The sequence below is a fragment of the Notamacropus eugenii genome, chromosome 4 (assembly GCF_028372415.1).
Source record: "Notamacropus eugenii isolate mMacEug1 chromosome 4, mMacEug1.pri_v2, whole genome shotgun sequence".
In the NCBI taxonomy this organism is placed as follows: Eukaryota; Metazoa; Chordata; class Mammalia; order Diprotodontia; family Macropodidae; genus Notamacropus; species Notamacropus eugenii.
In genome coordinates, this window is record NC_092875.1 from 81,168,208 (window position 1) to 81,192,170 (window position 23,963).

At 39.8% G+C, this 23,963-nt stretch overlaps 1 protein-coding gene across 1 annotated transcript in view; it reads left to right on the plus strand.

The window, feature by feature from the left end:
* The first annotated feature begins 871 nt into the window (after positions 1 to 871).
* The window catches only part of LOC140500183 (uncharacterized), a 42,642-nt gene continuing 19,550 nt past the window's right edge, over positions 872 to 23,963 (plus strand). The window contains exons 1-2 of the mRNA XM_072602537.1: positions 872 to 941; positions 1,217 to 1,532. Of these exons, the coding sequence (XP_072458638.1) occupies positions 872 to 941; positions 1,217 to 1,532 (386 nt within the window). The remainder of the gene's footprint in view (positions 942 to 1,216; positions 1,533 to 23,963) is intronic.

Here is a 23,963-nt window from a genome sequence, read left to right on the forward strand (position 1 = left end):
GAGAGAGAGAGAGAGAGAGAGAGAGAGAGAGAGAGAGAGAGAGAGAGAGAGAGAGAGAGAGAGAGACAGACAGACAGACAGACAGACAGACAGACAGACAGGCAGGCAGAGACAGAGAGATAGAGACAGAGAAAAAAGAGAAGGGCATGTAAAGACTATTATGAAATATTGTTTCCAGATAGGAAATGGTACCAGTTTTTTTGTGTTCTGTTTGACAGCTTTTCTTCCTCTAGCAAAAAGAAATTAACACCGTATTAGGGTTAGTGTAGTTGGCTGTATTAAAAAGCCCATTATATCTATATACTTTTTTTTTAATGGTCCTGATAGGACTCCTTTGTCCCTGTTTTATTTCATGATTGGGATTCTCCTTTTTTTCCTCCAGATGAATTTCATTTTTATATTGTCTAGTTCTCTAAAATGACACTTTTGTAGTTTAATTGGTATGGCACTAAAGCTGTAAATTAGGTTTAGGAAGAATCTCTAGACTTAGCTCCTCAGCACACTTATGGATGTTGGCCTGTGTTTTGAAGATCCCCAAACTTTAGGAAGGATGCTTCAGGTTTTATAATGGCAACTGAAGGAGATTATTCAAATATCACTAAGGCTGAGAGTCAGCCACACACTCATAGTTATGCTGGGGCAAGTTCCTTTTCTTCAGAATCACTTGTCTTCCTCTCATGCTCCACCCTGTCCTCTCCACCCCAAGGTGGGGGATGGGGCTGCTGATACCACCGCTCTCAGCTGCCTTTTTAAACACTGCTCCATCTGGGCTGAACTCATATAGATGTAGACATAATGAGCCCTGGATCACAGCTGCCTGGATCTAACTACACCCCTTGAAACTTATTCCACACTTGCTATGGTTTGCAAAATGTTTACCAGGAGCCCTAATACTCTTGCCAGGGTCTACCTTTTGGGACTACTCTTCTGTAATCTCTCAGGTATCCTCATCCTCTTCCCCCCCTCTTCCTGGACTTGTGTGGGGCTATGCCTTTAATTAGCTTCCAGATATTTTTGTTCCACTCCGTTCCCCATTCTTCTTTCTTTAATGGCTTGGGTATGTGTCTGAGAGTCTCCTTGCCTCCAGTTGCTTGGGATTTTTTCTTGGGAATCAGCCTTTCATTAGCTTTCAGATGTCTCTGTCCTGGTCTTCCAGCTTGCCTTTTCAGAGGGCTCAGTGTGGGGTTGACCTTCTCTTTACATGTGTCCTCTGCAGGGTCCTGGGCCCAGGTGCAGCTGGTGGAGACTGGAGGCAAACTAACCTATGAGGGCCAAAACTTGACTCTGACCTGTACAGCCTCAGGGCTCCGCTTTAGGGAATTTTCCTTCTCCTGGCACTGGAGCCCATCTGGAAGTTCCAAGGAGTTTGTGGCCAGTATCACCGCTGGGACAGGTGATAAACAGGAATATAGGAAGGACATTCAGGATAGAGCCTTCATTTTCAGGAACAACGAGTACAGTAAAGTCTCACTGAATCTGTTCCGTCTACGGAAGGAGGACTCAGGCATTTACTATTGTGCAAGACTCACCATGTTGAAGCCCAGGTCCAGGACCTGACACAAAACCTATACTCCCTGAACAAGACCAGGATTGGAGCTGAGAACACAGCTACTGCCTAACCTATGAATCCTAGCAGGGTAAATCTCTTAGAAGCAGCCCTGCTAATATGCCTCTGTGTGTGTGTGTGTGTGTGTGTGTGTGTGTGTGTGTGCATATGTGTACATGTTTATAGATTGGGGCAGAGACAAGCTGTCTATTTGACTTTCAAGTAGATAAAAGAGCTTTTCTCCCAGCCTTCACTACCTTTCTATACCCCTAGTAATGCTAGCCATTGCCTTGTTCTCATTGGATGTCCCCCTCATCTACCAACTTTGAGGTACCAGCTCGGTTAGTATTGACTAAGGTGGCTTTGACTTTTCCAAACAGTTACAAATCCATTTCAGAATGTGCTGAATCAATGACAGATGTCTTGTTTCTAAAGAATCTACTGTAGTTAGAATATATGAAGAGTTAGGAAGGTGGTTCAGTGGATAGAATATTGGGCCTGAAATCAGGAAGATGAGTCTTCCTGAGTTCAAATTTGGACTCAGACACTTATAGGCTGTGTGACCCTGGGGAAGTCACTTAACCTTGCTTATGCCTCAGTTCTTCATTTGTAAAATGAGATGGAGAAGGAAATGGCAAACCACTCCAGCATCTTTGTCAAGAAAAGCCCAAATGGGGCAGTAGGACTTGACTCAATAACAACAAACAACACTAGGGAGCCAGTGAACCAGGAGGGCAATTTTATAATACCTTTATCTCTTTGGATCCACAACATGAGCTGGCTATGAATTCCAGCATAATTATTTGCAAGTGTCAATTTTAAAAAGAATTGGTATGCAAAATTTCATACTGTATGAAACCATATGTATTTCAAACTGTATGTAAGACCGTATTGAAGATGGTCTTAAATTCTCGTGGTCTGGGATGAATTAGGCACTTCCTTATAAGTGTCAATACAAGGGGTCTTAGAGGACATTAGAGATGAGATCCCTTTTCAAGTCAGGGGAATCTGCAGTCTCAAGACCACATGTGGTCCTCCAGGTCTTCAAGTGTGGTCCTTTGACTGACTTCAAACTTCATAGAACAAATCTCACTTATAGCACTGAAAATCTTGGATTCTGTTCTAAGGGATCAGAATGTGATTATTTCCCCATTTTAGATGAAGAAGTAATAGAGTATAATCACATGTGATGATGTTTTATTATGTAAAAAAGATACATCTACTCAATTCAGGAGGAAGGGAACAAGTATGTATTAAATGCCTAACATGTGCCAGGCACTGTTCTAAGTACTTTATAAATATTATCTTCTTTGATCCTTACAGGAATCTTCTGAGGTAGGTGCTATTATTCTTCTTCCCATTTTACAGTTGAGAAAACTGAGGCAGAGAGAGGTCAAATGACTTGCCAAGGGTCACCTGGCCAGCATGTGTCTGAGACTGTATGTGAACTCAGATCTTCCTGGTTCCAGGTTCATCATTTTCTCCACTGCACCATCAGCTGCCTTTTTGATCGGTATCATATTATGTGTCTTACTACCATCATGTTCTAAGTGTCAGAACATTGTTTGGTAACTGTTCATACTATATCATCTCAATACGTGCCTTTTGCAAGAGCTAATCCCTCTCTTGCCCAAACTTCTTGAGAAAGCCATATATACTAGGTAGCTTCACTGTCTCTCCTTTCATATGCTTTCAAATCTCTGCAATTTGGCTTCTGATATCATTCAGCTGAACCTGCTCTTTCTAAAGTTAACAGTGGGGGGTGGAGCCAAGATGGCAGAGTAGAAAGATGCATACACTCTAGCTCTTCCCCCACAGCCCATAAAATACCTGTAGAAAATGACTCTAAACAAATTCTAGAGCAGCAGAAGCCACAAAAATGACAGAGTGAAAGAGATTTCCAGCCCAAGGCAGCGTGAAAGGCCAACGGGATAGGTCTATCACATGGGGCACAGAGTGGAGTGTAGCCCATGGAGCCCAGCCCAGCCTTGGCCTCGCTGTGTAGAAGGGACAGAACCGGAACAGGACTCAGGGGCAGAATCCCCAGCAGCAACTGTGGTTCTCAGATCCCTCAACCCACAAATGCCAAAGAAAGCTTCAAAGGTCAGTGAGAAAGCTTTTTCATCTGGGAAAGGGAACATGCTCTGGCCCCACCAGCAGCCACTGTAGCAGTAGTGTCCATTTTTTGGAGCCCTTCACCTAAAAAGCCCCTTGGGGAACTGAGCAGCTGGTCTGAATCTCAGCCCTGAGTGGTTGCACTGGAGTGAAGAGGAGCACTGGTTTGGTGGAGCTAGAGGCAGTTTTGGAGAAGGAATTCTACTACTCACAGATTCTGAGCAGAAAAGTTTTTGGTTGTTCCCAGACCAGTGTGCAGGCCAGGAGAGGAGTAAACTCTTCTCCCTTGATTGTGCCACCTTGGAGAAACTGAGAACTTACAGGTTCCCAGAGTATACCCTACTCTTGATAAGGACTAAAAAGTCAAGTAAGGGGTGTGATAGAAGGGAGGGCATATTGAGGAAAGGGGTAATCTGAATGCAAGGTGTTATGGGATGGGGGGAGAGGAGAGATGGGGAGAAAATTTGAAACTCAAAATTTTGTGGAAATGAATGTTAAAAACTAAAAATAAATAAATAGACATTAAAAAGATACTTAAACAGTCAAAAAAAAATAAAGGTAGCAGTGATCCCTTAATTGACAAATTTAATCACCCTCTCTCAATCTTCATTCTTCTTGACCTCTTGGCAGTCTTTGATACTTTTCTTCATACTCCTTCTTCTCTATGTTTTTCCTCTCTCCTGACTCTCCTCCTACTTGTCTTATCATACTTTTTTCAGTCTCCTTTGCCAAATCTTCACCCAGGTTACATTCTCTAACTTTGAGTATCCCCCAAAAGTCTGTTCTTGGCCCTCTTCTTCCTTTATACTATTTCACTTTGTGATTTTATTAACTTTCATAGATTCAATTATCATGCCTGTGAGAATGACTCCTGGAGTCATATATGCAACTTTGGCCTTTCTCTTGGACTCCAGTTCTCCCATATCACCAACTGTTTTTTGGATATTTCAAAGTAGATATCCTATAGGCATCTCAAACTCAATATATTTAAAACAAAATTCATTTACCACCCAAATTCTTCCCTATTTCTTTTATTTTTTATATTTTCCCCAATTAAATGTAAAAACAATTTGAAACATTCTTTTTTATTTTTAAATTTTGAGTTCCAGATTCTCTCCTTTTCTCTCTCCTCTCTCCCCTCATTGAGAAGGCAAGCAATTTGATATTGGCTATACATGTGCAGTAATGCAAATCTTATTTCTATATTAGTCATGTTAATAAAAGAAAACACAGACTAAAAAATCCAAGAAAAATGAAGTAAAAAAAATATGCTTTACTCTACATTCAGACTTCATCAATTTTTTCTGTGGAGATGGATAGCATTTTTCACCATAAGTCCTTCAGAATTATCTTGGATCATTATATTGCTGAGAATAGCTTAGTCCCTTCATAGTTGATCAACATGTAATATTGCTGTAACTGTGTACAGTGTTCTCCTGGTTCTGTTCATTCATTATATCAGTTCTTTCCAGGTTTTTCCTTCCTTCTTTCTAACTTTGCTATTACTGTTGAAACTACCACAAATATCTCAGTCATTCAGCTTCATAATCTCAGTGTCATCTTCTATTCCTCACTTACACTCACCTCCTCATCCAATCTCTTTCAAGTCTTGTTTCTGCCTTCATAATATGTTTACTATCCACCTCCCTCTCTCCATTCACACTTGTTATTGCTGATACTGACCCTTATCACCTCAAGCCAGGACTTTTGTTATAAGACTTCTGGTTGGTCTTCTGTCTCAAGTTTCTCCTCACTCATTTTCCACCTGGCTGCCAAAGTTCAAAAAGTTGTGACCATATCACTGTGAGGGCAAGATCTTTTGCTGTTTTTGTTTTAGTATTATCAAGAAATATAATGCCTCTATTTGTTCCAGGGTCCATGGCTATTTAAATTGTAAGGCCAAGGAGCTTGGAAGGGTGGATTATAATGACAAGCAAAGCAGAATCTTTTGCTGTTTTTGTTTTAGTATAATCAAGTGCCTCTGATTTAATCTTGCCTTTATCAACCAAGATACTTTACTAGGAGTAAAGTACAGAAACAATAGTTTCTTTAACTGGAAACAGTATATGTACTGTTAATTATTTTAATGTGATTCAAGATCTTCCCTACTCACTAATGGGCCTGGGAAGATTTTGTAGGAAGGCCCACACCTTTTGTTGATGAGGCACTAGTTCTCAAGAATTGTGATGACTCCTGGCTCTGAAATATGTAGAAATGTAGAAACATAAAAAAAAATGAAAATGTAGAAATACTCTGAGATTGAAGTTTTACTTTGGGGCTAACTGACTGGAAGTGTTTTGTTTCGACAGATGAGACTTTGGGAAGCTGTTAAGGAGGCCCCCAGTTTTGAAAATCCAGATGTTGGTGCTTTTGTCTTGGGTAATTATGATCAGACGGTTGGATCTGTCTGTTGAGTGATGATGTATGTATTGCTTATGTCAGACATTTGGAAGCATGTCTGTTAGCCTTTCATTTCTCTGTATTTCCTCTGAAGTTCAGGGCGCTGACTTTTCCCCCCTGAACTAAGTGAATGATACATGTGCTTGACTAAAGTGATTGCTGACCCCTCAAAAGTTGCCTTTCTTTTGAAAGATCTAAGAATCTGTGATAGCAGGCCCCCCATGTATGTTGGGTTGCTTACTATTATAATCACCCTAATAGTAACTCCCTATTAGATCCAGATCAAATATGAAATGGTGTGCCTGGCATTTTAAGTCTGTCACAGCTTGTCTTCTTTCTGTCTTTTTAGTCTTCTTACACTTGCCTCCCCTCCAAGAGCTCTATGATCTAGCTATGCCAGTCTATTTGCTGTTCCTTGAACATGACACCCCATCTCCTGACTCCATGCCTTTTCACAGGATGTCTGTGTATAAAATACTCTCTTCTTCCTAGCTTTCATGGCCTGCTTCAAGATTTAGCTCAAATGCAAATGCTACCTCCTGTAACAGACCTTTCCGGGTCTCCTCACTCCCTTCCCCTACTTTTTGTGTTTTCCCTCTGAGATTATCTTTCCTTTATTCTGAATATAAACTGAATGTACATGGTTATTGCATGTTGCTTCCTTCATTAGAATATGAATTCTTAGAGAGTAGGGACTAGTGTTTTTGCCTTTCTTTGTAGCTCTAGGGCTTTGCACAGTGCTGGTACATAAGTGCTTAATAAAGAAACATTGTTACAAAAATGTTGACTGATTGTCAACAGGATACACATAGGTTGGAGCTCATGTACTATAATAGAAGGAGTATTACATACATACAGGGTAGCTCCTAGAACCCAAAATAGTGGCTCCCTCTTAACTTGTGAATGGGAAAGTAAGTTTGGGGTATATCCCACCTAGGGCACCATACTACTTTATCATATAATTTTATATCTGGCCTTACTAGGCTCACTTCTTTTCAGCTTAAAAAATATTCTACTATTTCTGGGGCCAGCCATTGTATCACAGTCCTTACCACTTGTAGCACCAATGCAATATTCACAGTGCCTATTGTGGTCATGAATATCCCAGCTCAATTCTGAATTGCAAAATACAACAGACTCTCCAGGTGGAAAACAGAACCAAAACATTTATTCAGACATCATAAAGCTAAATCCATCATAGCAACAAAAATCTATATACAGTAACAATGTAGAAGATAACACTAACTCCAAGCCTTCCCCATGCTGGCTTCCCCCAAACCAGCTCCAGTGGACAAATCACAAGCAGGTTTCCCTTAAGCAAAATGCCCTTCTCATACTCATAGCCAGCTGCAGGTTTGCCTGTGTCATTCAGTACTTACTGCTCCCATGATTAACTTCCATTCAGCTCTGCTCTAGCTCCACCTCTTTCTGTTCCACCCATTCAGCAAACTCCTCCCACTACAGGCTCCATGTGATTCAAACTTATGTGACTCAGACTTCCATGTGACTTAAGCAGGTCACATGGGCCTATTAATGGATGGGAAAGATCTTCCCATTAAGAAGCAAAATTATATTAACCATAAGCAAAAATGCATTATCAATACACCACTTCTAATTTCTTGTTTTTTAGCTACATACTGCTGTCTGATACCCTGGGAGAACCCTACTCTGAGATAGAATCCATAGGGATGATGATAACAAACCTGAATTTATTCTGCTGATTAAAAAACTACCTCTACTGTTATCCTATTCCCTATCCCAGTGATTCTGAACCCCTGGTTGCTGTTGTTGAAAGCTGTTCTTTTTTCTCCTTTTATCCTCCCTTGTTCTCATCCCCTTAAGCAAATCTTCCCTACATGACAATCTAAAGCTACCCACCTCTTCCACTATGCTCTCTGGAAGGGCTTCTCCATTGATAACAATTTGCCTTCATCTTAAACCTTTTTCTTTTTCACTCTCTCAATCATGTTGCATTCACGGAGACCTAGCTCCCTCCTGATGACATAGCTTCCCTGAACCCAGCTCTGGCTGCATTTTGACTCATTCCATAGACTCATTAGTTGAGGTGGAGAGACTTGGAATCGTCCTTGCTTCCCATTGCTACTTCCAGGCTCTCCTTCTACTACATTAGTCAGTGACCTCTCCTCTTTCAGATTCACTCTGCTATAAGCACTTTTCCATATACTTCAGAGTCTTGTGAATCAGCTGTAAAGACCTTTCACAGCCTCTGCTGATGGGGTACAAGTCCAAGCCAAGACCTTTTTCCCTTGGATCAAGAGGGCTTTGGTCGCATTAGTCTGAAGGCCCTGGAAAGTATGGACTTGGGGTGGGGGGGGGATGCTCCTTGGAGTCCTCTTCCTTTTCTTCCAGCGCAGATACTGATCAAAATCCTGTTGCCCAGACTATTTAGCGTTCTTTTGATATTCCTCCCTTTGAGCTTTCTCTTGAGGTCCAAGTCACCCAGCCAGGATTGTGCATTGTCTGGACTACTGGCCACTCCCATTGGGATCCTCCCTGGGTTTGATCTACATTCCAGCCTGACCTCCCCTATCTAGACCATCCCTGGGAGCCAAGACTGCTTGGCAACACCTGAATTCTTTCCTCAGTCTTTTTCTATATTTAAGTTCTATCTCACCTTCAGGAAGGCACTCAAATTCAATCCAACTCAGACTCTGTCTAGCTGAGATTCTGTCTGGTCCACTTGTTAATACAAGTGCTGCACATGCTTAGACTCCTTAAGAGTCAACCCAGAATGGTGAATCTTTAATAAAATTTGTTTTTCTTTGGCTTTAAGAAGGCTTGTGTTGAATTTATTTGAGCAGGACGCGGCGTATCAGTATTTTGGGGTCCCCCAGTATCTCAAACCTCAACACTGCCACACCTGGGGTTTAAGGTAGGCCATGTATCACTGTGTAGACTAAGCTGGAACTCACAGTGATGAAACCTCAGAAACACCTGGGGCAGAAACCAACCAGTCTGGTAGAGGGGGTGAGGAGAATATGTATGAGGCGCCCACCTATACTTCACTTCCATTTAGACATACACCAGGAATTTTCTTTCACTTTTGAACCAGGTCAGAGGGCTGATGAGACTTTCTTGACCATAGACTCATAATCCCTGGCCAGAGATCATTTGGCCCAAACATTAATATTATCTATAAATGACCTTGGGGCAAGTCTTGGCTATGGTGGTTCTCCTACTGAGCTTAAATGGTTATTTGTTAGGTACAATCAAGGGTAACTAAACAGAGGAATCCTGGATCTTTCCCTCCCTCTGTGCTTGAACAAAGATGGAATTTGGACGGCCAAGAAGAAAAACCTTAAGTACTTAAGGACTGTGAAGTTAAAGAGAAATTAGACTTTGTTCTAAAGCTTTGACTAGAAGGCAGAACTGGGAGCAATAAGGGGAAGTTTCAGGCAGGCAGATTTGGGCTTCTTGTAGGGAAGAACTTTTTAAACTATTGGAGTTGTCTCACAGTGCAATGAGATGCCTTGAGAAGGAATGGGTCCCTTACCCCTGGAGATCTTAAAGCAAAGGCTGGAGATGTTTAGGAGATGACTATTTAGTGACATTTTCCATGTTTCTGCCTCTAGGATACTACTCCCTTCCTCCTCTTTATTCCCACTTCCTTCACTCTACTATCGCAGTCAATTAGTATCTATTATCCCAATAACCTCCTACTAGATCCTGCCTGTATTCATTCATTGGTCTAATTCTGCCTTGATACCAATGCTAGATTAAACTTCTTTGGAAGTAAGTTAACAAGTATTTATTAAACAGTTACTCTGTGCCAGGTACTGTGCTAAGCACTAGAGAAAAAAAGACAAAAAAAAAAGGTCCCTGCTCTCAGGGAGCTTACAACTTGATATTACTATCCATCTGGATTATTATAAAAGTCACTCCTCAAGTCTTCTTACTTCCATTCTATGTAAATTCAAAGTAATTTCCCAGGTGATACAGGGAAGGCACTAGCAACTAGAAGTGAATCAATCTTTGGCTGAGGCACATTTTCTCAGAGGAAATGGTCTTCTAAAGCACCAAATCCCTGTAGATTTTACTTGTTGAAGGATCTTCATTTCTAATTACAGAACATATCTCCCTCCTCCTCCCATGGAATTATTCTTCGATAGGACCCCCCTCACCAATAAATTGAGATTTCTATATTTTTTCTCCTACCCTAATTCAATCCCTCCTTTTGACACTTCACTCATTCTCCAGTAACCTCTTTTCTCTCTCAGATACTGCAGGAGTTATTTCCACTTCATTTTAAGCATTGATTTGATCAGAGTACAACATATTCCCCTGTGTCTTACTTATGACGCCGCTGAATTTATACCAAGGATGTAAGGATAGTTTAACATTAAGAAAACAACAAAAGCAATAAATTACATTAAAAAAATCCAAAACTATGTGATTATCTCAATATAAACAGGAAAGAGATAAACAGGAAAAGCATTTGACAAAGTACAACACTCATTTATAATAAAACCCTACATAGTATAAACATAGAGGGAACCTTTTTAATATTATAAAAAGTGTACAACTAAAACCAAAAGCATCATATGCAATGGAGATAGACTAAAAGCTTTTTAAAAAAATTATATTTATTTATTTTAAGTTTTCAACATTCATTTCCACAAAATTTTGAATTCCAAATTTTCTCCCCATCTCTCCCCTCCCCCACCCCAAAACACCATGCATCCTGATTACCCCTTCCACCAATCTGCCCTCCCATCTAACACCCCTCCCTTCCCTTATCCCCATCTTTTCTTTTGTCCTATAGGGCAAGATAAATTTCTATACCCCAATATCTTCCATTTTTTCATTCTTTTGGTTTTGTTTTGTAATTTCTTGGTTTCTCATAAAGTCATTAGCTTCCATCTGTTCCATTCTAATTTTTAAAGAATTATTTTCTTCAGTGAGCTTTTGAACCTCCTTTTCCATTTGGCTAATTCTGCTTTTGAAAGCACTCTTCTCCTTATTGGCTTTTTGGACCTCTTTTGCCAATTGAGTTAGCCTATTTTTAAAGGTGTTATTTTCTTCAGCATTTTTTTTGGTCTCCTTTAGCAAGCTATTGACTTGCTTTTCATGATTTTCTTGAATCACTCTCATTTCTCTTCCCAATTTTTCCTCCACCTCTCTTACTTGATTTTCAAAATCCTTTTTGAGCTCTTCCATGGCTTGAGACAATTGAACATTTATTTTGGATGTTTGGAATGCAGAAGCCTTCACTTTTATGTCTTCCCCAGATGGTAAGCATTGTTCTTCCTCATCTGAAAGGATAGAAGAAAATACCTGTTCACCAAGAAAGTAACCTTCTATAGTCTTATTTTTTCCCCTTTTTTGGGCATTTTCCCAACCAGTTACTTGACTTCTGGATCCTTTGTGGGGAGGACGGTATACTCTGGGGACCTGTAAGATCTCAGTTCCTCCAAGGTGGCACAATCAAACCTGCACACTGCTCTGGGAGCAACCAGAAACTTTTCTGCCCAGAATTTGTGAGTAGTGGAATTCCCTTTCCACAAGCCTCTCTAGTTTTGCCATGCCAGCACTCAGGGCTGAGATTCATATCAGCTGCTCAATTCCTCCAGGGGCTTTAAGCTGAAGGCTCCAACAATGGATGCTGGCAGCTGCCTGTCGTGGCCATCACAATTGCCGCCTGCTGCTGCTGCTGCTGCCTCTGCTGCTGCCACATGGTGCTGGAGCTAGGGGGGGACCCTGCTCCCTTCTTGCCCAGTTGAAAAAGCCCTCTCACTGACCTTTTAAGCTGCTTTTGCGCCTTTGGGTTGAGGGATCTGAGAACCTCCACTGCTGCTGGGGATTCCGTCCCTGAGGCCTGCTCTGGTCCTACTCTTCCTGGTTCCACGCAGCCAAGGCTGGGCTCCTCTTTAGGTCCAGTGGGACAGATTTTTCCTGTTGGCCTTCCAGGTCACCCTGGGCTGGAAATCTCCTTCACTCTGTCATTCTGTGGCTTCTGCTGCTCAAGAATTTCTTGAGAGTCACTCTTTATAGGTATTTTATGGGCTGTGAGAGAAGAGCTAGAGTATGTGCATCTTTCTACTTCGCCATCTTGGCTCCACCTCCAACTAAAAGCTTTTTAAAAAAATAAATATGAAAATAAAGCAAGGATGCCCACCCTCTCCAGAGGGGACCTGGACCCCAGAGTTTCATCAATGAGCTGTAGATTATACAAAGAAAGGATATTAGATGATGTCTGCATCTGGATGTGAATTTAACTCCCTGGGATACATGTATTGGCACAATTTGGTGGTACAGTGAAGAGAGCACTTGACTGAGGAAGACCTGAGTTCAAATTTGGCTACAGACATGCACTAACTGTCTGACCCTGGGCTAGTCATTTAACTTCTGTTTGCTTCAATTTCCTTATATGTAAAAATAATATAATAATAGCACTTACTTCCCAGTTTTGTTGTGAGGTTCAAATGAGATATTTGTGAAGTTCTTTTCCAACCCTAAAGTGCTATATAAATGTTAGCTGTTGGAGTGGGGGTGCTATGCTTCAGTATATTTGATGTTAGGGACAGAATGAAATCAGTAAGACAGTTGTTCCAGGGCCTCATCTTTCAAAGGGACCATAAAGGTTAACAGCTATGGGAAAAGGCCAGTGCAAAAGAGTGAGAACTTCAGGGAATTGAATCTTCTTTATCTTAGGGGACGGTGACCTTCCACAAATCAGGAAGAAGGTCCCTTTGCCCTTCATCCAAGATACCCAGAATTCAATGGTCATGGATAAAAGGGATTATAAGTGAATTATTAGAGATGGGACTTCAAACTATAGAAGTGACTTACCAAAGATTGTCTGAGCTCTCTAACCTACTTTACATTGGACTCACTCAGTACCCCCTCCCCCACTGCTCATCATGATCTTGGAAAAGGGACTGCACAAGATAATCCATGCTCTCATGACAGAACTCAGTTGCATATACTAATTTCCCTCCTTCCTTCTCTCCAATGCTATGGAAATCTAAACCACAGAAATTTGCTTAGAATGTAATAGCAAGGTGGCATCAATTTGTGCTGCAACTGAACTAGGGCAGAAAATGGAAAAACAAAGGGAACAGGGTAGGACATAAGCATGTAGCTGTATGGTATTCTACTAAGTCTTAGGGAAAGAGCCCAATATCCAACTGGAGCTGGTTCTGTCCCCCCTGAAGTTACTTGGGGCACAGATCAAGGCTAGTGAATCATGAGTTGTCCAACGTGGGAGGGGTCTGAGACACCTTGAGATCCAGTCCCCAGGGAAACTCAGTCAAAGGGGATGAAGTCAGAAAGTGAGCAATAGAGGAATAAAAGGAGAAAAGTCTGCAATTACCAAAGATGTCAAAAGTAAGAAAATTCAATAAAAAACCTTGTGTATAAGTAGATAAATCACAGAGAAGATGATAATACGAAAGGGAAAATGAACTCCAAATCAAGTAAAAGAGTTCAGTTCTATGAATAAATAGTGAAAGACAAAGGAAAATGAATCAATATCTGATGAGGTGGAGAAGCTTATGTATTCTCAAAAGATCGTAGAACCACAGTACAATGTTCTTGAATGGTTTAAAAGAAAAATAAGAATTATGAAAGCAGAATTTATGGTTTGCAGAGCAGAAATAGTTGGCAGAATAGAAAAACTTGAATTCCCAGCAGCAAATCTAACCAAAGAAATAAAAGAGAGAATAACTGAATGGAAACACAAATACAATGAAGTGAAGGACAAACTGGAAGAAGAGAAACAAGAAAGAATGACATAAAGATAAAGCATAATTTTCACACAAGTAAATCATGTTACTCTCAAAGACTGGATGCATAGAGACAATTTAAAGATTAAGGATTACAGAGTTGCCAAAATAATGTGACAATACTATAATGCAAGAAATGATAAAAAGAAAATTGTCTGTAAAGAAAAAAAGAAATAAACATTTGCACTATGTCAAACACAAATATCTTATTTGATCTTCGCAGTAATACTGGGAGACATGCTATTGTTATCTCTATTTCACAGTTGAGGAAATTGAGACAGACAGAAGTTAAATGTCTTGCTCTGGGTCATACAACTAGTTAGTATCTAAGTCAGGATTTGAACTCAGGATTTCCTAATTCCTGGCCCAGAATTCCATCCACTGTACTACCTAGCTGCTGTAGAAAATAAAGTGCCAAATGAAAGAATCCATATATTGCCTCCAGGAAAGAAAAAACAAAACAAAACACTTATGGTCCAAACAGCAAGACATGAATTTTACAATTCAGCTGACAAACAACAAATTTTTCAATGACTAGAAGAAAGACCTTTAATTATAAAGGGAAGAAAATTCAAATAATATAAGACTATTCATCACCCACTAGAAACTGCAGGAGTGAATGGAATAATATGTTCTGAAGAGCAGTGAAACTTGGAATGTCACTCAAGGTGACCTACCTTGCAGATCTAAGTTTAACCGTAAATGAAAAGAAAAAGATTGGCATTCAACAAAAAGAGGTATTTGAAACACTTGTAGAAAGAAAACCAGACCAGAAGTTAATATTTGCTTTTTAAACACCCCAAATAGTAGAAATACAAAAACAATGAATACGTATATCAACCAAAGAGAACAACAACAAAATAAGAACAGAGAGACCGCTGAAATTTCTTTTAAAATGTCCACAAGGAAACAAGTGTTAAAGCAGAAATCAAATAGAAGCGATGGTGGAGAAATCGGTCTGAAACTACATGTCACATCATGCTGCATATAGATTAATCAGCGCTTTGTGGGACTAAATTATAGAATGGAAGTGTTTATAAAAGGGGCAGGGGAGGAAGAAGATAGAGGAAAATATGTATTGTACTCTAATTAAGTTAAAGGCCAGTAAAGAACGGAGTGTATCTCCTCTAATCTCTCAAGAAGACAGCCTACTGGTGAATAGGGTGGGGGAGGCAAAAGGAGAGCTTGAAAAAGAAGAAAACAATGTTGAAAACCTTGTTTCAGTGGTGGGAGGTGGGTAACACTGATGAGTGTTCCTATGGGAGAAGAGAGATATTATATGAAAGGAGATGAAGACCTTACAATGGTTATGATCTACAGAGATTTGATGCTGAGAGATCTCACATCCTACATGAGGAGAAGGGAAATCAGATCTCCTGGTGGCAACTGATATTCAGAAGAACCAACAAATCACTCACTCAATCAATAAACATTTATTAAGCACCTACTATGTGCCAGGCACTGTGCTAAGTGCTGGAAATACATAAAGAGGCAAAAGATAGTCTCTGACCTCAAGAAGCTTATAATCTAATCAAGGAGACAACATACAAATCAAACTGTATACAGGATAAATAGGAAATAATTAGCAAAAAAAAAAGCCACTAGAATTAAGGGGGAGGGCAGGGAAGGTTTCCAGTAAAAGATGGGATTTTTAGTGTCGCTGGGTTAAAGAATAGGTGCCAAAGAGTGAGGTATAAGGAGACTAGAAAAGGAGGAGGGGACATTGAATGCCAAACAGACCATTTGCTTCTGGGGATGATTGAGAGCCACTGGAATGTTTTGATTAGCGTCATAATATGAGAGGGTGGTGGCATGGTGGTGTGATCAGACTTGCATTTTAGGAAAATTACTTCAGTGGATGAATGGAGGGCTGGAGTGCAGAGATAGACAGAAAGAGAGATAAATCGATCAGTTGATAAATAGCTGAAAGTCATTCCCTTATATGAACTGATGCAAGGTAAAGTAAGCAGAACCAGGAGAACATTGTACACAATAACAGTAAAATTGCAGTGATAATTAACTGTGATCAATACAACAATCTATAACAATCCCAAAGGACTCATGAGGAAAAATACTAATCACCTCCGGAGAGAATGGATAAACTCTAAGTGCATATTGAAGTATTTTTATGTTGTCTTTATTTTTCTTACTTTTTTGGTTGCAATATGGCTAATACAGAACTATGTTTTTGCATGACTTCACATGCATAATGGATATTATGCTGCTTGCTTTCTCAATGGGTGGAGGATGAGAAGGGGAAGGGAGAGAATTTGGAACTGAAACTTTGGAAAAAGAACAAACATGGTTCAAAAGAGGGAAAATGAGAAGACACACCTACCTCACTCATTTGCAAACATGGTGGGTCCACAGATGTAGCACATTGCACATATTTTCAGACTTTTGATATATTGACCAAGTTAAGTTATTTTGTCCTCTTTTTCTCTTTTACAATCATATAAAACATATTTCTACATTAGTCATGTTGTAAAGAATCAGGACCAAAGGGAAAAACAATAAGAAAAAAAAACAAAAAAAGAGAGAAAATGGTATGTTTTTGACATGCATTCAGACTCCATACTTCATTCTCTGGATGTGGATAGCATTTTCCATCTTCAGTCTTTTGGAATTGTCTTAGATCACTGCATTGCAGAGAAAAGCCAAGTCTATCAAAGTAGGTCATCAAACAATGTTGCTGTTACTATGTGCAATGTTCTCCTGGTTCTGCTCACTTCACCCAGCATCAATTCAAGTAAATCTTCCCAGTTTTTCTGAAGTCTGTCCACTCATCATTTCTCATGGAACAATAATATTCCACTACATTCATATACTGCAACTTGTTCAGACATTCACCAATTGATGGGCATCCCCTCAATTTCCAAGTCTTTTCTACTACAAAAAGAGGTGCTATAAATATTTTTTGTACATGTGTCCTTTTCCCATTTTTATCTCTTTGGGATACAGACCTACAAGTCATTATTTTTTAAAGAAAGAACTAGTGACAATCTCTTTTAATTTACAATCACCATTAAAAGGACTCTGAGGAAGTGTTACGGTATTGTATTGGCTAGCAGTTCCACTAAGCCAGAAACCCACAAAGCTCATTAGGATCATTCTCTAGGCATTACAGAAAAACCCATCTCTTCACTCATCAGGACACTACATTGTCAATAGCTGTGTGACCTTGGATAAGTCACTTAACCCCAGCTGGTTCATCCTGGGTCATCTCTAGTCATCTTGATGAATATCTGGTTACTGGATTCAGGTGGCTCTGGAGAAGTGAGGCTGGTGACCTGCACAACCCTTCCTCACTCAAAAAAACAGTGAAGTGCAAGTCATGTAATTGTTTCTCTGATGGCATGGTCTTCTTTGGCAATGAAGGATGAACACACACACACACACACACACACACACACACACACACATTGTCCAATCAGATTCTATTCTCTTTCTATACAGCAAAGCAGTTACAAAGCCTTCATTTCCTACCTTTGCTTTCCCCTTTCAGACTAGGGAGGGCACTAATGAGCAATAAACGCTGCTAAAAGGTTTCATCTCACTCATATAGAGAATGCTGAAGGGCAATAGTTGAAATTGTAGAATAGTTTCGTTCTCCTGGAATCAGCAGACTGCTTAACATAATCTTCAGCCAGTACATAAAGCTATAGATGTCTCTTTCACTTTACAGCTTCTCACGTACAATAGCTGAAGCCTTTTAGGAAACTGAATACTGGTATCTTCTTGGTTGCTGTCCAGTTGGGTTCTTAATTACTCTCCTGCTGTGCCATTTGCCAAGACATTCGGCTTCTTCCCTCCTCGTCTCAATCATTTGGTAATGTTTCTGGCATTTCTTTCACCTCTTGTCTCTAACAAAGAAGTAACCCTTCTTCTTTTTTTTTGCCAAGACTTGCCTCTTTATATGGACTCTAGATTGTTTCCCATCTTCTTCTGCAGATTGCTCCCACTATTATCCCCACTTTGTCTCTATTCTTCAATCTCTTTTATTGGTTGGCTGCTTCCCTGATGCCTCTAACCATACCCATGTCTTCCCTATCCTTTAAAAATGATTACTTGATCTAGTTAGCCCAATTAGCTATTGTCCCATCCTTTCTCTGCCCCACCCCATTCCCTTTCTTGGTTAAACTCCTTGAGAAAGTCATCTACATTTGTTGCCTTCAGTCATTTACTCTCACTCTAAATCTTCTGTAATCTCCCTACTAAACCTCATCATTCAACTGCAAATAGGTTCTTCAAAATTACCAATCATTTCTTTTTTCTAAATTTTTTTATTTAAGTTTTCAACATTCATTTCCACAAAATTTTGAGTTCCAAATTTTGTCCCCATCTCTCGCCTCCCCCACCCCAAAACTCCGAGCATTCTAATTACCCCTATCACAAATCAGCCCTCCATTCTACCATCTCTCCCTCTCTTATCCCCATCTTCTCTCTTGTCCTGTAGGGCAAGATAAATTTCTATACCCCATTACCTGTATTTCTTATTTTCCAGCTGTATGCAAGAATAATACTCAACAGTTCTTCCTCAAACTTTGAGTTCCAACTTCTCTTCCTTCCTCCTTTCCCACCCATCCCCATTGGGAAGGCAGGCAATTCAGTATAGGCTATACAAGTGTAGTTTTGCAAATGACTTCCACAATAGTCATGTTGTGTAAGACTAACTATATTTCCCTCCATCCTACCCTGCCCCCCATTTCTTCTATTCTCTCTTTTGACCTTGTCCCTCCCCAAGAGTGTTGACTTCTAATTGCTCCCTCCTCCCATTGCCCTCCCTTCCATCATCCCCCCCACCTTGTTTATCCCCTTCTCCCCCACTTTCCTGTATTGTAAGATAGGTTTTCTTATCAAAATGAATGTGCATTTTATTCTATCCTTGAGTCAAATGTGATGAGAGTAAGCTTCATGTTTTCTCTCTCACCTCCCCCGTTTTTCCCTCCACTGAAAAGTCTTTTACTTGCCTCTTTTATGAGAGATAATTTGCCCCATTCCATTTCTCCCTTTCTCCTCCCAATTTATTCCTCTCTCACCCCTTGATTTCACTTTTTTAGATATGATGCCATCCTATTCAACTCACCTTGTGCTCTCTCTCTCTCTCTCTCTGTGTATGCGTGTGTGTGTGTGTGTGTATGTAATCCCACCAACTACCCAGATACTGAAAAAAGTTTCAATAATATTGAAATATTGTCTTTCCATGTAGGAATGTAAACAGTTCAATTTTAGTAAGTCCCTTATGACTTCTCTTTGCTGTTTACCTTTTCGTGCTTCTCTTCATTCTTGTGTTTGAAAGTCAAATTTTCTTTTCAGCTCTGGTCTTTTCATCAAGAATGCTTCAAGGTCCTCTATTTCATTGAAAAATCATTTTTCCCCCTGAAGGATTGTACTCGGTTTTGCTGGGTAGGTGATTCTTGGTTTTAGTCCTAGTTCCTTTGACTTCTGGAATATCATATTCCATTCCCTTTGATCCCTTAATGTTGAAGCTGTTAGATCTTGTGTTATTCTGATTGTATTTCCACAATACTCAAATTGTTTTTTTCTAGCTGCTTGCAATATTTTCTCCTTGACCTGGGAACTCTGGAATTTGGCTATAATGTTCTTAGGAGTTTCTCTTTTTGGATCTCTTTCAGGAGGTGATTGGTGGATTCTTTCAATATTTATTTTGCCCCCTGGTTCTAGAATATCAGGGCAATTTTCCTTCATAATTTCATGAAAGATGATGTCTAGGCTCTTTTTTGGTCATAACTTTCAGGTGGTCCCATAATTTTAAAATTGTTTCTTCTGGGTCTATTCTCCAGGTCAGTTGTTTTTCCAATGAGATATTTCACATTATCTTCCATTTTTTCATTCTTTTGGTTTTGTGATTTCTTGATTTCTAATAAAGTCATTAGCCTCTATCTGTTCCATTCTAATTTTGAAAGAACTATTTTCTTCAGTGAGCTTTTGAACCTCCTTTTCCATTTGGCTAATTTTGCTTTTTAAAGCATTCTTCTCCTCATTGGCTTTTTGAACCTCTTTTGCCAATTGAGTTAGCCTATTTTTAAAGATAGTATTTTCTTCAGCATTTTTTTGGGTCCCCTTTAGCAAGCTGTTGACCTGCTTTTCATGATTTTTTTGCATCTCTCTCATTTCTCTTCCCAGTTTTTCCTCCACCTCTCTTACTTGATTTTCAAAATCCTTTTTGAGCTCTTCCATGGCCTGAGATCATTGAGTATTTATCTTGTATGTTTGGGATACAGAGTGCATTTAGGATTAGGGTTCTGGGAAACAAAAGTCTTGACTTTTATGTCTTTCCTTGATGGTAAGCATTGTTCTTTCTCATTGGAAAGGATAGGAGGATATCTGTTCACCAAGAAAGTAACCTTTTATAGTCTTATTTTTTTCCCTTTTTTGAGCATTTTCCCAACCAATTACTTGACTTTTGGGTCTTTTGTCAAGAATAGGATATACTCTGGGGATCTGTAAGATCTCAGTTCCTCCAAGGTGGCACAATCAAGCATGTACACTGTTTTGGGAGCAAGAAGAGATTTTTGTTCCCAGAATCTTAGTAGAGTTTTCTCTTCACAACTGCCTCACCTCCGGTTCCACCAAGCCAGCACTGGGGGCTGAGATTCAGATAAGCTGTGGGGGCAGGGCTGCCATTCGGTGTGAGATAAAGATTAGCTGCTGCAGGGCCTCTACACATGGCTGAGGTAAGAATCAGCTGCTCAGTGCCCCCAGAGGTTTTACAATCCAACAGTGGATGCGGGCTGCTGTAGGAACTGCTGCCACCTGCATGATGTGGCCTCTGGGGCCGCTGCCTGAGACCAGAGCTATGGGAAGGACCTTCTCCCTTCTTGACCACCTGAAAAAACCCTGTCACTGACCTTTGGCGCCTGTGGGTTGAGGGATCTGTGAACCACTGCTACTGCAACTGGGAATTCTGCCCCAAGGCCTGCTTGTTTCCTCCTCCCAGAGTCGAGCCATGGCCAAGGCTGGGCTAGGCTCCACTCCATGTCCCATGGGACAGATGTTTCCCGCCAGCCTTTCAGGTCACCCTGGGCTGGAAATCTCCTCCACTCTGTTGTTCTCCACTTCTGCTGCTCCAAAATTTGTTGAGAATCTTTCTTTACAGGTATTTTATGGGCTGTGTGGGGAGAGCTAGTATATGTACATCTTTCTGCTCTGCCATCTTGTCTCTGAACCCCACCAATCATTTCTTGATTGCCATTCTTCATCCTTCTTGCCCTTTCCATAGCCTCTGATAGGCACAATTACCTTCTCCTGCTTCCTTCTCTACTTTCTGTTTTTATGACTGCACTTTCCTAGGTCTCCTTCTATGTCTGACTGCTCTTTCTCTGTCTCCTTTGCTGAATTTTCATCCAGCTCATGGTCATTAACTGTTTTCCAAGGCTCTGTCCTGAGCCCTCTTCTCTTCTCCTGTAATATATCATTTGGTGATTTCATCAATTCCCAACAGGTTCCATTATTATATCTATGCAACTAATTCCAAGATCAATTTAATTTCTCTCCTGAGCTCCAGTCCTCTATCACCACATTCCTTTTAAATATCTTACACTGGATGTTTTATAGACATCTCAAACTCAACACATCCAAAACAGAACTCATTACCTTTCCTCCAAAACTCTCTCCTCTTCCTAATTTCTCTATTACTGTTGAGAGTAGAGCCATTGTACCAGTCAACAAAGCTCACAGCCTTGGTGTGATTCTCTACTTTTCATTCTCACTCATCCCATACATACTACTGCCATGTCTTTTCATTTTTACCCTCACAGTATCTCTTATTTATATTCCTTTCTCTGTACTTACATAACTATCACCCCAGTACAGGTTCCTCATTTCCCTCATGCTTCAACATTTCAAATAATTTTAAATTGGTCTCCCTGCTTCAGGTCTCTCCTTATTCCAATCTTTCTTCCTGTCAGCTACCAAAGTGATTTTCCTAAAGCACAGTTCTGACTATGTTACAGTAAGTATCAAACACGAAGTCCTTTGCTTGGTACATAAAGTCCTTCACAACCAGGTCCCTTCTTATCTTTCCAATCTGATCCAGCTACATAGGTCTGTTTGTTTCTTGCACGTAGTATCCCATCTTCTAACCCCACGCTTTTGCATTATTTTTCCTTCATGTTGGCCATGCTCTCCTTCTAACCTGCCAATTCCTTGTTTCCCTGACTTCTTTCAAAACTTAGTGCAAAACCTATCTTCTTCAGGAGACTTTCCTGTTCTCCTCCTTCTCTCTTACCTTATTGCTCATGCTTTCCCTCTAAGATTACCTTCCATCTATTCTGCATCTATCTTGCATATACATAAAAGTTTCGTGTTATCTCCTCAATTAGAATGTGAGTTCCCTGAGATCAGAAACAATTTTCTTTGTATCCTCAGAACTTAGCACAGCTTCTTGTACATTGTGAAAGTGCTTCATTCATGTTTATTGACAGACTGATTCTTTACTACTCTCAATAGTTCAAATTAGAGTCTCCTGGTATTTCGTGACCTGTCTTTCCTTTATGATGGAAAATAGCTTGCACAATCATAGTAGTTAGTAATAATAGCACTTTAAGCCTTGTAGAGTGCTGTACATGTGTTATCTTATTTGATCTTGACAACAAATCTAGAAGGTACATATTAACATTATCCCCATTTTCATGTTATATTCAGAAAATCTACCTTTTGTTAGTTATGAAAACAAGTCATTATGCAATAATCACATGATGTCCAGTTATTTGGTTTATTGTTTTGTGAATTTCAATTTTTCGAGCTTTAAAAACAATCACACATAAATTAGCTGATGGACCATAATACTCTGCAGCTGCATTCTTTTCTCTGTCCTCATATTAGTCCCTCCAGTTCTCTACTCAGTGTTCCTGATAGTCTGTGTCTCCTGCATTTTACTTAAAATTCTCTCTTCACACATGAATTTCATAATTTTTAATGTCCCAAATTTTTGTGTGTCCCTTAGAATCACCAAATTCACATATGAAAGGAGGCAGCATGTTATATCCTTCATAATCCTCCTTTTCCTTTATGCAAAAGTTCTTTCCTTGCCCTTTTCTAAAATGAAACTTTTCATATTTTATCTGAAAACAATATTTCTTCACACATGAATTTTATGGTTTTGGTACATAAAAGTTGTTTTTTCTAACTTTTTCACTCACCAAAGTGCATATGAAAGGGGCAGCATCATAATTACTTTACAAAATGATTTATTTCTTTTTCTTCATGCTGAAATTATTTTTCTGCCCTTTTCTGCAACCACACTGCTCACATATAAAAGGAAAAATGCCTTACATTATTATACTCATTGGTTCTACTTGAAACAAGTAAGGGAACAAGACCTATCAAGTTTATTTCCTCTTAAGTGAGTGCTGTTTCTGTCATCACAGTACCAGTGGTCATTCTTCATCTTCAGAGTAATAGCAGCTTGAGGTGTGGTGCTCTAGGATCTCACCCTATGTTTAAGTAGCTTAGAGCAGACCTTCCCTAAGAGGTTCTGAATGCTATTAGGCACATGGTCCTTATGAGATTCTTTTTTGTTGTTAGTTCATCAAGTTTTTACCTCTTTTAGGTTCTTGATGGCCTAGACCATGGAAATAGTTGAACTTATTTTATTACTTGTATGTAATTCCTATATCAGAGAGATTTGAGAGGTTGTGAGGACCAGAGAAAACAGTTATTCTTCCATATTATTGTTCACATGATCAAGAAGTTAAGCTGTCACTATTTTATCAGTTTAGGAGATTACTAGAAGAGGAGAAGATTTGCCAAGCAGGAGAGAGGGGAAGACCAGAAAGGGAATAGAAGAGTGGCTTTGTGTGGTGAAGATTATTCCTAAATGAACCAAGGACATCAAAGTCTATAGTTGTCCAAAGTGGTGAACTGCCCTCAGCACAGAGTCTTCTTGTTCCTCCTTGCTAGGTTTCTGTCAGTGTCCACTCTCCCTTTGGACCTTAAGTATATTACTGGGAGAGTGTGGCTTAGGTATATGAATGTTCTACTATGTATTGATTATTACTGTATTTACTTTATATGCCTCATCATTAAATAAATGCTTCTCTTGAAGGTCTAATGGTGTCATTGTGATGGACTGATTTCTTAAAAATGGAAGAACACAAGTAGAGGTTTGAAAGCTACAGTGGTGAATAAGGAAT